Source organism: Populus alba, chromosome 17 (assembly GCF_005239225.2).
Source record: "Populus alba chromosome 17, ASM523922v2, whole genome shotgun sequence".
Lineage (NCBI taxonomy): Eukaryota > Viridiplantae > Streptophyta > Magnoliopsida > Malpighiales > Salicaceae > Populus > Populus alba.
The window spans coordinates 13,857,734-13,875,347 of record NC_133300.1 but is presented as its reverse complement, the minus strand read 5'-3'; the positions used below and the strand labels follow the sequence as shown (position 1 = coordinate 13,875,347).

General features: G+C 34.2%; 1 protein-coding gene and 1 long non-coding RNA gene across 2 annotated transcripts; one reads left to right on the top strand and one right to left on the bottom strand.

Annotated features, from left to right (window-relative positions):
* Nucleotides 1-9,949: 9,949 nt before the first annotated feature.
* LOC140954872 (uncharacterized) lies at nucleotides 9,950-10,385 on the bottom strand. Its single transcript, XR_012168491.1, has 2 exons — nucleotides 10,263-10,385; nucleotides 9,950-10,194 (listed from the first exon to the last, which is right to left on the bottom strand). It is a non-coding gene; the product is annotated as an uncharacterized lncRNA (long non-coding RNA).
* Nucleotides 10,386-11,119: 734 nt separating this feature from the next.
* LOC118029382 (protein LONGIFOLIA 1) lies at nucleotides 11,120-16,649 on the top strand. Its single transcript, XM_035033262.2, has 6 exons — nucleotides 11,120-11,258; nucleotides 11,367-12,333; nucleotides 12,897-12,958; nucleotides 13,043-15,049; nucleotides 15,126-15,276; nucleotides 15,652-16,649. Exons 2-6 carry the CDS (start codon nucleotides 12,177-12,179, stop codon nucleotides 16,464-16,466), a joined length of 3,192 nt encoding a protein of 1,063 aa, XP_034889153.1. The 5' UTR covers nucleotides 11,120-11,258; nucleotides 11,367-12,176; the 3' UTR covers nucleotides 16,467-16,649.
* Nucleotides 16,650-17,614: the final 965 nt, after the last annotated feature.

The following is a 17,614-nucleotide window of genomic DNA, read 5'->3' as shown; positions in this document are numbered from 1 at the left end:
TACAGGTATTGAGTGTGGGCATGGCATGATCGCTGAGTCTCGAATCCAGCCCGGTGGGCTCTTCAGGAAATCTAAACCCAAAACAAAGTCTTGAGGTTAAGAATTTGCAGCTCTAACTAGCAGGTATATGTGTACTCGGATTTCAAGTTAATTTGTAATATATAAAAACAAGTGCTGAAATTCTAGATGTGTTTTTCAGTATTATAGAATTTTTTTTATTGAGAATTGAAAATATGATATTTGTGGTAAATAAAATGAATTGACAAGTATATTAAATGATAAATTGTAAAAAGAGCTTATTAGCGTTAATTATAATTTAAAGAGAAAACTCTTGTAAGAAACAAAAGATTGATGTATATATAAATATTTGATTTTGTGTTGTAGGACACTCTTGAATTTCTTTTATTTAAATGAATTGATAATGTTGATGTAAGTCTATTGAAAAATAAGAAAAATAAATTCGAGAAAAATTATACAAAAAATTCACAATAAAAAATAAAAAATAAATATTTTATTTGTATTGAATATTCATGAGATAATTATTCAAAAATAATTATTAATATTACTATCATAACCCATTTTATACCCCTAATCTTTATATGTATCTAATTTAGTTTTTTGTATTTAATTTAATTTTTATAAATAATAAAAGAGAAAGAAAAATAATTAAAAGAGTGGAATTTGAGGCAAGAAAGAAAAATGGGACTAAGTGAGTAGAGAATAACAATAATGATGGGAGATTATGAAAAAAAAAAAAGGAAAAGAAAAATATATAGAAGGATCAAACAAAATTAAAAAATTATTGAAAGAGATCCTACATATTAAAAAGATGAAATTTAATAAATTAAGAATCTATAATCATGAATGAAACAATATAATTGCCCAACATTATTTTTTTCATTTTAGTTTTTCCTTCGTTTTACAAAGGATCCTAAAGAATGAACACATACAAAGAGATTAAAAGATATATACTCTTGTAAAATAAACTAAGAAACTCTAAAATAAGAAAGGGAAAAAACTAGCAACAACCACATTCCCGACCTCTAATCTCTCGAACCTAATAAAGGTAGTACCAGCAGGAATAAGGACTCTTGCAAGCTATGGAGTGGTCCATATCCTTTCTAGGCTTGGTCATGCATGCAAAAAAGCCTTTAAAGAAAACATGTCGACCAACGAGTATTGTACACACACCAATACCTTTTTTTTTAGCATTGTTTTTCCTTGTTTCAACCTTTTTGGTCTAGTTTCAATCAAATCATGTGACTCTCAAAGGTCAATTTTAAACTATAATGTGTGACTTACTTGTTTTAAGAATTATTTGTGGTATATTTTTAGGGTTTTAATTCGTGAATGCATAGTTGAATATCGTCATTATTTATTTTGTTTTGAGTAATTTGTGAGGCGAGAATTGTTTTTTGTTAGATCATATTTGTTTGCATTAATTGAGTTGTATTGAATTATTTTTAATATGTGAATGATTTATTTTTATTATGGACATATTTACAAGATTGTGTTGAGATTTGAGTTAAATAATAATGTACTCATTGTCTTTTATCTGAGAACTCAATCTAAGATTAAGCTACTTGTTATTAGATCCTATCTCATAGAGTTTTGCATGTTACGGAGTGGTCCACACGCCTTCTTAGCTTAGTAAAGTATGCAACATAGCCTTAAGAAAACATGTCGTCCATAACATATTGTACACACACCAATAACTTTTTTTTTTCAGTATTATTTTTCCTTATTTCAACCTCTTCCATTCGGTTTCAGTCAACTCCCACCACTCACAAAGGTCAATTTTGAACCTTAATGTGTGATTTACTTGTTTTTAGAATTATTTGTGGTATATTTCTTGGGTTTTAATTTGTGAATGCATAGTTAAATATGCCATTATTTATTTTGTTTCAAGTAATTTGTAAGGCATGAATTTTTTTTTTTGTTAAATCATATTTGTTTATATTAATTGAGTTGTATTGAATTATTTTTAATGCGAATGATTTTTTTTAAATGTTGATATATTTGTGGGATTGTGTTGAAATGTGAATTAAACAAAAATGTACTCGCTGCTTCTTATTCGAGAATTCAATCCAAAATTAAGCTACATGTTATTAGATATATCTCATATCATAGAATTAGTAAGTATGCATTTGTTTTTATTCATTGTCGCATATTAGTTGTTATATATATCAACACTTCCATCAATAATTAAATGACTTGTTTTAAGCTCCCATCATTGAAGCTTGATTATTATCTATTTGAATCGATAAACACACATTTATATTAGATCTAATGCCTATATTTTGTTAAAGTGGGGATCAAATCATCTACGTTTCCAAGTTTAAAACCACTCTTTAATTTAAATTCAATTTAAAACATTAGGTTAATTTAGGCAATATCCAAGCACAACAAATACATGTATTTTAAAACAAACAACAATACACTACACAACAATACTTTAAATAAGATGAATATGATAATTATATTTTTTTTCTATTACATAATTAGTTTCTCCATTTCGTAAGCAGCATGTTGTCAATCTCTGACAAGCCCCATGGTGCTGAATAAATGCAACATTGCACAGTTCAAACCTTAGCCAGCCTCTGATCTGACACTTCCTTATACATTTTGTGCACAACCCCACGATTCTGTGGCATGCCAATATGCTCTGTTCTGTTCTGCTCTGCTCTGCTCTGTTCTGCTCTGCTTCCCATCATTTTTCTTCTGTCCACAGAGATTTGGTATTGACTCTTGACACCAATAGGATCCGATGCCCATTCCGCTTGAATCTTCTCCATGGAAATTTGTCAGATCATACCATAAGAAACAAAATAGCAATCATTTCTGAAATAACAAATTACGTGAGAAACAATTTCAACAAGTATATGGTACAGACCGTCACGTTTGATTCTCTGTATTGGTAGGTATTTCAGAGATGCATATGATTCACTATAGATACATTATGAAGAGTTTTTTTTTTTTTTTTTTTCCTTTTATAAATTTTGAGTTTTTTTAATTAATTATTTATTATTTTGTATAATTTTAATATGGTGATATTAAAAATAAAAAGAAATATATTGATGAATTTCTAAACAAAAAAAATATTTTAAAAAATAATCACTACTATGATTTCAAATATTACTTAATAAAAAATATTTAATGCACTCTAACTCTTGCATAAAGTATTTTTATGTTTTTTTTTTCACTAATTTTTTTTAAATTTATTCTTTACAATTGAGTTTAATGAGATATTAAACTCATAATTTATTTAAATTTTCTTATGGGAGGTGTGGAAAAAATATTCTAGTATTAGTGTCCAAATTAATTAAAAGAAATCAATTTATTGATTTTAAAAAACCAAAACTTCATAGACCAAAATTTAAAAACAAAAAATTGTATCCTATTTTTCTTCTTAGTTACTACCATACATGACGCGCATCTTTTAACACTTTGGTCCTTAACAAATTTTAATTTTTAAAATTTAATCCTTGTTTTTTATGGTATTTATATGTTAGTATAAAAGCTCATTTGTGTTACGTTTTAGTCCCTTAATTGGTAAGAGAGGAGACAAGGAGTCGTCAAAAAATGTTGTTATTAATGGCAATGATTTTTATTTTATGAGAAGGGTTTCGAGATGGTGTTTTTCCCTTTATCATAATGAAAAAAATATATCGGAATTGAGAGTGCTTTTCTTTTTTATTTGAGTTTGTGTTTTTTAACCATTTGAGTTTTTTTAGTAAAGGAAATTGTGTATTGAGGTTATAAGAGTGTTTGAAGATTAAAAAAAAAAAAAAAAGTTAAATTTTGAGTTTTTGAGGGGGGGAAAAAACTCAACCTGATTTTTTTTACCATCTCTTCAATGATTGAAAACTAGGCAAGAAGAGAATTTATCGAGCTTGCAAACTATAATAGATAACTCATCCTTTACCTTATTTTTCAAAAAAAAAAAAAAAAAACAACAGCAACAGGCGAGGACAACATTCAAATGGATAGAAAAGAAATAAAAGGTGAGGCACATTGGGCCACCCCGACTTAGGCGCCTAGCTCTTTCTTAGCTTTGATTTTAATTTTATTATTATTATTTAAATTTAAATTAAATTAAATAGATTAATTAAATATAAATATGGGATGCTAGACCTAGCAAACATTTAATTTTAATTGAGATTAATTAAAATAAAAAATAGGAAAAAGTTTGTGAATTTTTTAATAAAATATTGCTTAATTTTTATTTGCTTTTTGAATAAGATTATAACATATGCTTTCTTGAATATTTTTTGTTAAATTAAGTTTTCAACTGTTGTTTATGTTGGTTTTGAACTTGTTAAGTCAATTATATCATATCAAATCAATCACTACACAGTTTATTTTTCTTTTTTACTAGAAAACAGACTAGCAAAACTAAACACTTTTTTAAATTAAAAAAATTAATCTGAACCTTCCATTAACGTTGAACAATAATCTAGTTATTATATGCATGTTTGGGTATAGTTCTAAAAAATTAAAAAAAAACAAAACAAAACAAAACAATGCGTAGAGGTCCCTTGAGAAAACGGACTGAGCTAATCTCTGCTAGCATCAAATAATTAAGAACTTGGCATTTGGATTTTGCATAATATATTTGATACTTTTGCCAGCTGCCACGCGAAGAGAACATTGAGGCCCCCACACTGCGTTCCCAATTAATGTGCTGTCTATAATTAAAAATAGCTTCATACAGAGATTAATTAATTAAGCCATCAAATTCGATCTCAAAAAGTTGGATTCATGTTCTTCGCTGCAAGTTAGGTCTAAGGGGGCTGCGATTGTTTAAGCCTCAGGACCATGGGCGATGCTTCTGGCAAATATAAATATATGATCACTGCTAGTCATGTGCAATATATATATATATATATATATATATATATATATATATAGTAGTTATGATTCTGATTAATTGATAATTCTGTACTGCATGGCTGTTGTTGACTTTTTATGGATGGTCAATCCAATCAAGCAAATATGATATTACAAAATAGGATTACAATCACTTATAATTTTAGCACCAAAATTGTTTCGCATGACGCATGGCATGCATAGAGTAAATTTAATTTTGGAGGTAATCAGAGGGCTTTGCGTAAGCACCTCATAAGCTGGAATCACCTTTTTTCTTCTAAGCATATATGAACATTAGTTAATTGTTTAGGTGTTACTTGGATTATTGTGGGGCTGGTTCAAATTTTCCTTGATTATATAAATAATATTTAGAGATTGCTGAATTTTTTAGTGGGAAAAAATTTAAACCATGTGGGGGTTGATTTAATGTAATTTGATTGATTTTGAATGTTTAAAAACAACTCGGATAACCTGTAAAAAATATAGATTAATTTTTAAAAAAATTCAAGATGACATCTTTTTTATTATTAAGATAACAAATGGATTGATTTGGGTTAACCTGAGTTAACATATTAATTACGTGACCAAGTTATGAGATTATGATAACCCAATAAAAAATAAATCAACACAAATTATAAAACCTAATTTCTAATCAATCTAATGTTGAAGGATGGAATTGAAAAAAAAAATCAATTAAAAAAGAATAAAAAAAATAAGTTAATTTTTCAAACTCGTGACTTAGGTTATAAGATCAAGATAACCTCATAAAAAGAAAATTGAAATAAATTATGAAATTCAATTCTCAATCAATTCAATGTTAAAGGATGAGACTAAAAAAATAACATAAAAAACGATCCAACTCAATCCATCAAACTCATTACCCAGATCATGAGACCAAGATAATCTCAGAAAAAAAAAATAAAAAAAAATCTGGTTTAACTCGAGTTAACTTTCCAAATCTACGACTTTAGTCATAAGATTAAGATAACCCTATAAGAAGCAAATCAAAATAAATTATGAAACCTAGTTACCAATCAATTTTGTCAAATTCAATGTTAAACGATAAAATTTGTAAGAACATTAATTAAAAAAATAACATAAAAATAAGTCAAGTCAATATGAATCAACCTGTTAAGTACTATTATCGGGTCATGAAGTTTAGACAAAATAACCCCATAAAAAGCAAATCAAAATAAATTATGAAACCTAGTTACCAATCAATTTTGTCAAATTCAATGTTAAACGATAAAATTTATAAGAACATTAATTAAAAAAATAACATAAAAATAAGTCAAGTCAATATGAATCAACCTGTTAAGTACTATTATCGGGTCATGAAGTTTAGACAAAATTAATATGGGTCAACTCGTTAAAAAAATGAAATTTGAGGTAAAAGTTAAATAAGAAAAAAAAAATATAGTTAATTAGATTAAATTATCAAATTCATGTTATGAGAATGAGATAACCCAATAAAAATAAATTGAATATTAAACAACAATTAAAAAAAAACATTGATGAAAAAAAAAAGCGAGGACTTACTATTCATTACTAGAATAATTTCCCTTTAACACCATTCCTTTGTCATTAAGCCATCCTCGGTAATAACTAATAAGTGATCATCGTGCATGTTCTTCCTTAAATTAGCAAAAATACAAGCTAATAACCTAATAAATTATTTAGCCGACTGCATGCACTGATTATAAATTAATCAGTACGGCAAAGAATATTTATTATGATGTGTTTGAACTTCAAAAGTTGGAATCATTACAACTCAACCTTTAGATCTATAACATTTCAACTCTCTCTCTCATGCTTGTACTCGTAAGAAATAAAAAAGAAATCTCTCTCTCTCTCTCTCTCTCTCTCTCTCTCATTCTTGAACCTTTAGAATCTTAGACTTTCCGAGCAATGAATAAATATTATTTCAGCTATTGTGGGCGTCGCTGATTAACATGCAAACTCTCCCATGTTTAATGGCCACACAATCTCTCGGGTCCTTTGTACATGGAGGCCCCCTCAGACATGAACAGAGGATAGGAACCTCTTGACTTAGCGGTAAAAGTGGAATCAAGGCCTGATGAGAAGACATGAGAGCCACAGCCACTCTTTCTCGCAGATGGCTCGGTGATTTCCAAGTATTATCCACTCCTGCTCGCTGTCAGGACTAATTAATGTGGCGATTTGGTGGGGAGGGAGATGATCATGTGGCAATCATAGTGGGCTAGTGGGGGTTATGTTTCTTGGAACGTAGTCTAGGATGATTTAGATGACCTAATTGGTCCCTGCCAGAGAGACTTAGGCACCCCTCATGTGATCTCTTCACTTTATGCATGTGGTTTTGCACCCCTTTTCAATCCTTCCATTTAAACTATCACATCACGACTCCTTCCATTATAATCCCATGTGTTGGATAAATCAATGTTGGGCGTCGTTTCCATAAATTCATTCACTAAATTTAAACGCGGTAGACCCCTCTCATCAACCCAAATTAAGCTCTAATATGTCCGTTTCTGTTTTCCTTGCTTGCTTGCTTGCCTTTGCTTGTAAAAGAATGGCGAAAAATTAAAAAAAAAAAAAAAAAAAACTTGACTCTAAACAAAGCACACACGAAGATGAATTTTATGGATCCAATATCACATTAAATTGCTTTCAATATGACCTCAGGGAACTTCCCCAAAATTCATCAATGAAACTAGCTTGATTACTCGTGCTATTGTGCAGGATGAAGCATAGCGTAAGTACTCAAACATGATATAAAACGATTAAATTAAAAAAGAAGAAGATTGAGTTACAATGAAAAATTAAAGGGAAAAAAAAACATAATGAGTAATTATTGTAACTCACTATCGGTTGTCTTTCTCATATGTTCAATTTCTATTTATTTTTTTAATATTTTTTTTTTCATATTGTCTCATATGTTTATAATTTCAAACACCATTTAATGCTTTGTCGAGTATTAGTTAAACAAAACCAAACTATAATTGTTAAATAAGAAGAAATAGTACTCAAAAAGAAGAAGGACCCCAAAATAGAAGAAAGATGTAAATGAAAAAAAAAATGAGTATATATATTATTCATCAAGCGCTTGAACTTGTTTTTCAAACCCATCCACACCTGGACAATTTTAACAAAACGAAAAAACACATTTTTTTTCCACAATTTATTTATTATTTTTCCTATAAATATTTATTTTATTATCATATAATTAAATATATATTTTTTTACAAGTGCATTTCTGCAATTGTATACGACGTTAGATTCCTGATTTGAGAAGACGATGCTACACTGGTAGCTAGATGCCATTGATATATTGTCTATCACTATGATGCTCCTATACAGTATCTGTGCTAGCTAGCCTAAGGCCCAGCTTAGGTTTTCAAAATACTTGCAGGCTTTCGCATTCGTCATGTGGGGAGGATGATGGGAGGATTGAATCGGTCCCCTGCAGCCTGTACTCTCGCATTAGGGAGAAAGGAAAGAGGATAAGATCTCATTAACTCTCTTGTTAGTATACATGCATTGGGAAAGCATGGCTGTCCCCTCTTTCACACCCTTTTCTCCCATTTTGGGAGTGTATTTTATCTCCACATGAACATCCTTTCAGTGGGATTTTTACCGAGTGATAAAAGCTGCTTGATTTGATGCATATCTCAAACATCTACAGATCACAGACGGATGCCGGAAATATAAGCTTGATTCTTTTATATTCTTCATCATCCTTCTGTATATGATATATCTCTTGTATGTTTGATGTATATATGTAAATCCTGTGAGAGATGGTCACCAAAGCATGGTATTAGAAGAGAAAATATGAACAGATTATAATTAATTAAATGAGCCCCTGATATCTTTTTTTTTTTACAGTAAGTGTTCGGATCAGTTTACATATATCTTGATTAATCTTTCAAGATTTTGAAGTTAATAACAATATAAGACTTAATGATTTTAAGATTTATGACACTTGAACTTATAATATCTGAAAAATAAATTTAAAATCTAATCAGTTGAATTATACTTTTTAAAATTACTATTAAAATCTGAAGTGGCCGGCGGGAGGAGGTAGGTGCAGGGAGGGAGCGATGTTGGGGTTTCAGAAAGAAGCATTGATTAATGACGTTAAGTAGCCACCACTTTCCTATGATATATCTCTTGTGTGTTTGATGTATATATGTAAATCCTGTGAGAGATGGTCACCAAAGCATGGTATTGGAAGAGAAAATATGAACAGATTATAATTAATTAAATGAGCCCCTGATATCTTTTTTTTTTTTTTTTACTGTAAGTGTTCAAATCAACTTACAAATATCTTGATTAATCTTTTAAGATTTTAAAGTTAATAACAATATAAGACTTAATGATTTTAAGATTTGTGACACTTGAATTGATAATATCTGAAAAATAAATTTAAAATCTGACCAGTTAAATTATACTTCTTAAAATTATAGTTAAAATCTGAAGTGGCCGGCGGGAGGAGGTGGGTGCAGGGAGGGAGCGATGTTGGGGTTTCAGAAAGAAGCATTGATTAATGACGTTAAGTAGCCACCACTTTCCTATGTGACAACGAATTGGTACATAAATCACGTGACATGCTCCCCTTAGCTTTATTAGGTTTCAATCGTGAATCTAGATTAGTTAATACTGAAAGCCAAGAGGCACGTGATGCGCATCATCTTCTCAACATTGCATTACACACTTGAGTACGGAAAGAGGGTAGGTCTCAACCTTATCCTACTACCATCTTAAAAACTAAATATTTTGCTGAAAGTAGGGTTTTCAAGCAAAAGGGAAACCAGGAATTCTCGCAAGTTTTTCCCAACAAGTTGTTGAGGTGGTCTCTCTGTATTTTAAGAGAGGAAAGCACAATGATTAGATCAAAGTCTACCTGGCCATGGCGGCCGAGCTGACCCGCACCCTTGCTTGGGTCAGGATGTAAGAAAATAACTCGAAAGTAATGGGTTTAATGACCACGGAGAAAAGATCCCTTGACTGTGGCTGGCTATGTAACTTCGTCCATGGAAATGCGTGCAAGCCTATAATGATGAATTTGATGGGCGTTATAGAAGTGTGATTTCAAGAAAAGAGAAGAAAAACTACTGAGATTTATTTTCAGGACCACAAATCCTTTACTTGGATAAACAGGAGAATAAATATTCGTGTACTAATGATATCTGATATATCTATATAGCCTTCATCTGCACAACACCTATTTGCAGTTAAATCAGCTTTTGGGTCCGTCTTTCGTTTCGTTTGCATATATAGTACTCTGTAACAAGCATGCATCATGGCAAGTTATGGGACTTAGTATCAGCTTCTCATACAGTTGTCCTGCAGTATAATCATTAGATGAAGTTGATTTATGCAGAGTATATTAAATTAGAGGGAGATCTAGATACCTTCATGTTTTGATTGAGTAAACCAACAAATCCAAGAGCGCTGATGATCATCAGCAAGATGTCAGCAGGGATAGCAAACTCTATTTATTATCCTAAGAAAGAAAATAGAGAACCAGAATTCAGGATTTGAGGAGCCCATCTCGTTTAATAAGGTTAAGGGTCCTGCAAATGTTTGGAGATTCTTGCTATAAGGTACGGATTCATTCTAGTACTTATCAAAAAACATGCCCTCGTATAGTTTCTACCATGTTGGGGTTCTTGCAGAGTGTTTGTGTGGTCTCAAATGGGGCTAAGCCTCGAAACCAAAAAGCTTAGATAACTTGCTGATAAATCCCGAGTAAAAATAGATCAATAAGATCACCTGCCCAGTCAAAAAACAAAATAAACAAGCCACATGGTATCAACAACCCAACCACTGCATCTAGACTAAACCCTTTCAAACTAGTTAGATTATTAGAACAGACCGGTGAAATAAACCTAATCTACAGGCAATAGCAGGAGTTAACTGCAGATATGATGCATGTAAAGTAGAGGTATTGCAGAATCTCTAAATAGTTCGATAATTAAAAGGTAAAATGCCATCAATAACATCCATTTCTTAGAGAAGGTTATGCTGGACCTTGGAATCTGCTCTGGCAAAATCTGTGAGTTAACTCTGGTCGTGTCGAGTTCACGGTGAGACCATTTTACTGATCAGGCCAAGGACAAATGATTAACCAAATGCTAACAAAAAGGGCACTGTTCATCACCAGGAAACCTTACTATTGATTGGCGTAGATTATATTGGATATCAGTGTGTCTCTGTAACGTGAGATAGCAGGGAAGGAAATTGTTGACAGAAGGGGCTCAACGGCATGCTGGCTGGCTTTCCAGTACATAAATCCACTTTGTTACATGCATGTTCCACTTCCTGACAGGCTCCAGACCAGAGGCTCATGTACAGAAAGGTCCACCACCACCACCACCACATTATTTTGTCCACATGAGATGAAAGTGGTAAGAAAATGACCATAGCAGATCTGCCCCACATTCTCAACCTCCCCACTCCACCTTTGTTTATTCATCTATCTATTACAAATAATATCATTAACATTTGTTTTTTAGGTTAGGAGCTCTCTCTCTCTCTCATCACAACCCAGCTTTGACCCTCACATTCCACATCCTCTTACGTTAATGAGGTACTAAAGTCTAAAGGGTGGCAGTTGGCACCTGCACTCTCATTCTCCCCAAGAAGATTTTCACACAAGCCTTTTTTTGCTTATAAAAAAGCTTGCACCCCTCCACACAGGTTCTAGCTTCCAGCCAGCAGCCATTTTTCCCCCTACTGTAAAGAGAGCCAAAAGACGGTATTATTTTGTGCTTGGATAAAACCCAAAAAAATCCCTTCTTGGGTCTGCAAGTTTTTCCTGCCCTGTCTCACTTCATCGTTTGAAGTGTTGGGTCCCTTGCCATTTTCTTTTTGGTTCAGTTTAGGCTTTGGCAGAAATTATTGTCTGCCTTGCTTTCATGCGAGCAGAGATAATGAGAGGCTCTTTGTTGCTTTCCTTTTATCTTTAAATCTTGTTCCTTCATTCTCTTCTGCTATTCAATAATTTTCACAACCCTTCAAGAAAAGAAAAACAATTCTAAAAGAACCAGCCTCCACGTTCTTGGTTCAGAGAGAGAAGCAAAAATATTGGTTCTCTGACCTGTAACCACCTAAAGACCAAGGTAGTAAACATCTGATGAAGCGTCTTTCATCAAGGTAGTATTCAATGCTGGGTTCTGTAACTCAAGATTCTCTTCGTCTTTCATCTCTTTTGTCATGGTTTGAAAGATGAACTGTTGAAGCCATTGAGAGCTTAGAAGGTGAAGAAATGGAAGTCTACAAAGTTTAAGAGAGTTGTCTTTCTTGGGTTGCTCTGTTGAGAGAAGATGTCTGCAAAGTATATGTATAGGTTATCGGATGAAAACCCAGATCTGCAGAAGCATATCGGATGCATGAATGGCATCTTTCAACTGTTTGACCGCCATCATATCCTGGGCGGCAGCCGCCGAGCCACCAGCCAAAACCAAAAGAGGCTTCCATCAGGTACTTTTCATAGTTGCAACGCAAATTACCTCCATGTTATTAACAATGTGGATTCTCTGGATGTTTTTTGAGCTATTTACTTGTGTCATGTTCAAACTGTGTAATTTAATTTTATAATAAACTCCACGCTTTGTGCAAAATGCTAAAAATTCTCATTTACAAGATTGTTCTTAGACCGAGCAACCATGAGAATAGGTTTTAAGTGCTTCAGAATTCATTATTGTTGCCTGGAAATGCATCCATTACAGAGCCAACCACTTGGATTTTATTCCCTTTCTCTGTCTTGGAATGATTGTGAAGCTTCTGCAAAAAGCAACATCTGCCAGGATTCTTTAAATGCGACCATGCATTTGCACCTAGAAACAGTTTCCGTATCCTCTGAGTCCTCACCATGCCTAGACATAGTCATCAATTCAGTGATACGGGTTTTTTCTTAGTTCCACATGAATATTATTAATGCTCATGCGTCATGGCTGAAATATGAATATGAGAAATAAATTTCAAGTTCGAAAAATATATTTACCAGTAACCCTAGACAGCTAAATTATCGATCTTCTACCCAGGTCAAAATGGCGACCATGGGAATGGGATACAGCCCAGAGGTGCCCCACATAAGAAGACCACGGTAAGCATTCAATCCTTGTCCATATCCTTTATTTGGAGATCCTATGAAAAAAAATGTTAAAACAGTTGAAAAATCCATTTGCAGGAAAAGAGAGCCAAGGCATTGAAAGAGAAACACAGAACCTCCACTGAATCATCAAGAACCTCGTTTTCATCTTCCTCGTGTTCGTCCAGTATCTCATCCCTTGAATGCAGTAAAGCATCTCAGATGGAACCGTCTTCTTTCAGTCAATCTGTTGCCCCAGAAAACCATGCTCGGAACTCACACACGTACAAACCAAATGCTTCTTTGCGGTCAAGCCAACAATCTCTTGATCTCCGGGATGTTGTTAAAGACTCGATCAACAGAGAACCACGTGGCTTATCAGTCAAGACTGCAACCACAGGAGAAGCCCGGGGCCAAACCTTGAAGTACTTTGATTCCCCAAGACCATTACATTACCTCAACTCTGTAAATCCCAAAGATCCAGGTCCAAGGGAATCATTTAGAGTTCTTCATAAGCTTCGAGAATCGCCTTCCAAATCAAGTGAAGGGAAGAGTAATTTCTTAACAGGTGGACTGAAGGATGCTCGTAGGTTTTCTTATGATGGATGGGAATCAAGAGACACTTTGAAATCTACTATTAAGATCAAGGAGCTCCCAAGGCTGTCACTGGACAGTAGAGCAGGCTCTGTAAGGGGTTCCAACCCTGAAATGAAATCAATTTTTCTTTCAAGGGATTTGGGGAGGGATGATCTGAACTCCAACAGTTTCCTAAACAACCAACAGGATCCAGGAAGCAATAAACGACCGTCTAGTGTAGTGGCCAAGTTGATGGGCTTAGAAGCTCTGCCAGATCCCATGTCAACCAGTGGGAACCAAACAACGCAGATCAAAACCCACCCAGATGAAGAAAACAAGTTCCTGGGGTCATCGAGAACAGCTGATTTGGACAAACTAAATCGAATTTTTGGCTCCCCAAGAAATCTGCACAAGGAACCCATCTCACCCAGCCAGAGAAATGCTGCCTCAGACAAGAAGCTCACTGCATCCTTAAAGTTTCCAATAGAGCCAGCTCCATGGAGGCAGCCAGATGGAAGCAGAGGTTCTCAAGCACCAGCTCAGAAGAATCGGGTAACTCTAACTAAAGTCCCCAGCTCCTCTCATTCTGTTTATGGTGAAATAGAGAAAAGGTTGGCACAACTTGAGTTCCAAAAGTCTGGAAAGGATCTTAGAGCTCTTAAGCAAATACTTGAAGCAATGCAGAAGACGAAGGAGATATTAGAGACCAGAAAAGAAGATTCAAGTTTTGAAACTCGGACAAGCATTATTAGCAGTCTTGATCAGGGCTCAAAGTTGGCAAATCTGCGAGACCTACAGAGCAACAGCCCCATTTCTGTCCCTACAAAGGGGACCACTTCACCAAAGAGCTTTAAATCTTCAATTGTGATCATGAAACCAGCTAAACTCATTGGAAAAACCATTAATTCTGTTTCTGCAATAAACGCAACAGATAGTTCATCAGGTATTCACAGGCTCCAGGTTGCTACCCCTGAAGATGGCAGAAAGGAATCAGTTGACAAGCAAGCTGCTAAAGATGTATCTCCCAGAATCAAGAATCTTACAGACCATTCGAATAAACCTCTTCATCGAAATCCCATGGATAAAAATGCCGTTGCTAGATCAATAAGATTGGCACAACCTTCAAAGGAGATTCGATCCACAACTAGAGAGGCCACCAACTCAGGTAAGAGGTCAGAAACCATGAACCTAAGACAGCAACAGAAGAAACTGGGGTTTGAGAAGCAATCTCGTCCAGCAACAGCATCATTGGAATCAAACAGGAGAAGAAGGCAGCCAAGTATACAGCCAACAGACTCATGTTCTCCACATCAAAAATCCAGAGCAAAATCCCTCAACTTGCAGCCAAGTGATTATGAATTGAGTGATACTAGTGATTTAAGAGATTCGAGTCACCACAGCGAAGCTGTTTCTCTGCAATCTGAGAGCAACATTAGCTTGGCCTCACAGTATGATGATGAAGTCTCAAGCAATGACAGATCTAACAAGATCAATAAGACTTCTATCCAGCAAGCACACTTGAGACAAAGGGTATGTGCCTTTTTCCTCTTAGTTCATCCATATATAACTTTTACCACATGTCTGACAGCTTCGTTGTCTCATTCAGAACCTGGTCGAAAGGTCAACCAAGGGCACATCAATTCCAGAACCAAGACCAGCTTCTTCAGAGCAACCAAGTCCTGTTTCTGTTCTTGATGCTGCATTCTATGGTGATGAATTGCCATCTCCCATTAAGAAAATATCAATTGCCTTTAAAGGTGAGAATTGTGTACTTAGATTCAGGCTTCATTGTTTGAAAGTAGAATATGTCTGCTCTTAGTTTTAGATCACCATTAGGCAGATAAAACAAAATGATTCACTTAATGAGAGGCGAGGTGATTAGAATGACAATGGTGATTGACACAACTATTGATCATCCATATTTGCGCAGAACATGAAATACAGAAACTAGAAGATAAAACACAGTAAAGAACATGCAGAGAGATCATATTTACAAATTTGAAATCATTTGCATGCATGTTTGTGTGCAATTTGACACACACACAGATGTATGTATATATGAGAATGACTGCATACTTTCAGAGTGTCTGCACAGTTTCTTTATGATTACTCATTCAGTTTTCTCACTACAGATGATGAGGCTCTAAAGTCTGATGGGGTGGAGTGGATTCCTATAGATGAAGATTACTCATTTAACAGCATGAGCTCCAGTCTCCACTCAATGATCAATCAGAAGAATGTGCAGAACCTCAAGCCATTAATTCAGAATCTGAAAGAGATGTTATATACTCCCAAGGAATACATCACTGATGAAACGACACCTTTCTACAACCACGCAAATCCAGACCATGAATACATTTCACAAATATATTTAGCCTCAGGTCTCCATAAGGACTTTGAATCTGGTTTAAGAACCATTAACCTCCATCCAACAGGCACCCCTATCAACCCTGATATATTCCATGCCCTAGAACAAGCCAAAGCAAGCTCAGGGCACTTCAATGATGATCACAATGGTAAAAGGATATCCCTGTCAGAAACTCATGCCAAAATCCAAAGGAAACTTCTGTTCGATGTTGTGAATGAAATATTAGTGCACAAATTGCTATCAGAAAATTCTTCCAAGCAGTGGCTCTCGTCAAAAATGCTGGCAGGGAAAGGACAAAAAGGACAGCAACTACTGGGAGATTTGTGCTCAGAGATAGATAGGCTGCAATGCCTGCATTATCTTTTAGACGATGAGGATGACAATTCAAGAAGCATCCAATGGGAGGATTTGATGCGTGAATCAATTCACTGGACCGCTTGCCATGATGAAATTCAAGGAATAGTTCTGGCTGTAGAGCGTTTGATCTTCAAAGACTTAATAACTGAGGTCATAAACAGTGAGATGATTGGTCGACAAGGAAGGTTAGCTGGGCATCACAGGCAACTGTTTCCAAAATAATATTTTTTTGGCAGAACTGTTTCGACATCATATGTTAGTAGTCCCTCCCACTGGTGTTAAATTTGTGGGTCTAGCTTACTTTTCAAGTGAAATCAAAATAATTCATCAAGTATAAATTAACTTTACGCTAGCATGTAAATCTTTAAAAGAAGCTTCACATATATATAAATTACAGTCACTGTATATGCAAGTATCCATACCCGTTTAAGTGTTACAGCCAGCTATTCTCTATTAATTCAACATAGCACACAATGCTATTTTCCATGAACGAATATGATGATTGGAGCCAACTAGTTGCATATATTATCAGTAAAAAACCACATATACAGACACACATGCACACAAAATTGCTTCAACAATTACTTTCCATGGTATATCAGACCACCAAAAAAATGTCTGCAAATGCAAATACAGCAATAACTGAATCACTAAATTTAAGCTGCTGATTGCACAATGTTAAACTCATATGCTGGCTAGTCTCATAATTTTATAGCACACGAGTCCTAATACCTGCCTAACTTCTAGCTTCTAAGATAGGAAGTCTTCTTTGACAAGATACCTTAGAAATGATTGTTATAGCATAGTTCATTTTGAATGTACTTCACGATCCAAACTTATTAACAATTTTTATTTGCTTGAAATTTAGCACATGCATCCTAAAGAACTTTTTTTTTCCAAAGACAGATACATTAAAATGGTTGCAAACAAATGCTGTGTGGTATTTTTTTCTTGGAACAAGTTGCGAAACAAACAAGTGCTCAGTTGGGAAATTCAGAAATTCAAAAGTAGCAATAATCACAAAGTCGAAAAACACATGTAGAATATGACATATAAGAAGAATAAGATGTTGATATACAGCACAGCGATGACATTCAAGTTGGTTTTGACGGCTCAACCAATGAATATAGAAGGGCTTGGATCAGCAGGTTAAATTACAAGTTACCCATCAAAATGTCATAATTTCCAACATCAATGCAAGGTTTCCAGCAATGCTCTCTTACATCTTAAATTTTCAGACTGACAATCTGGCAACACTGACTCATAGCAGAACCAGATGATTTTCTGAATCTAAAACCCATCATTCAGCAAGAACACACATGCAATTACAACCTATTCAGTAACCTAAATGAGCGATAGAAATTTATCAA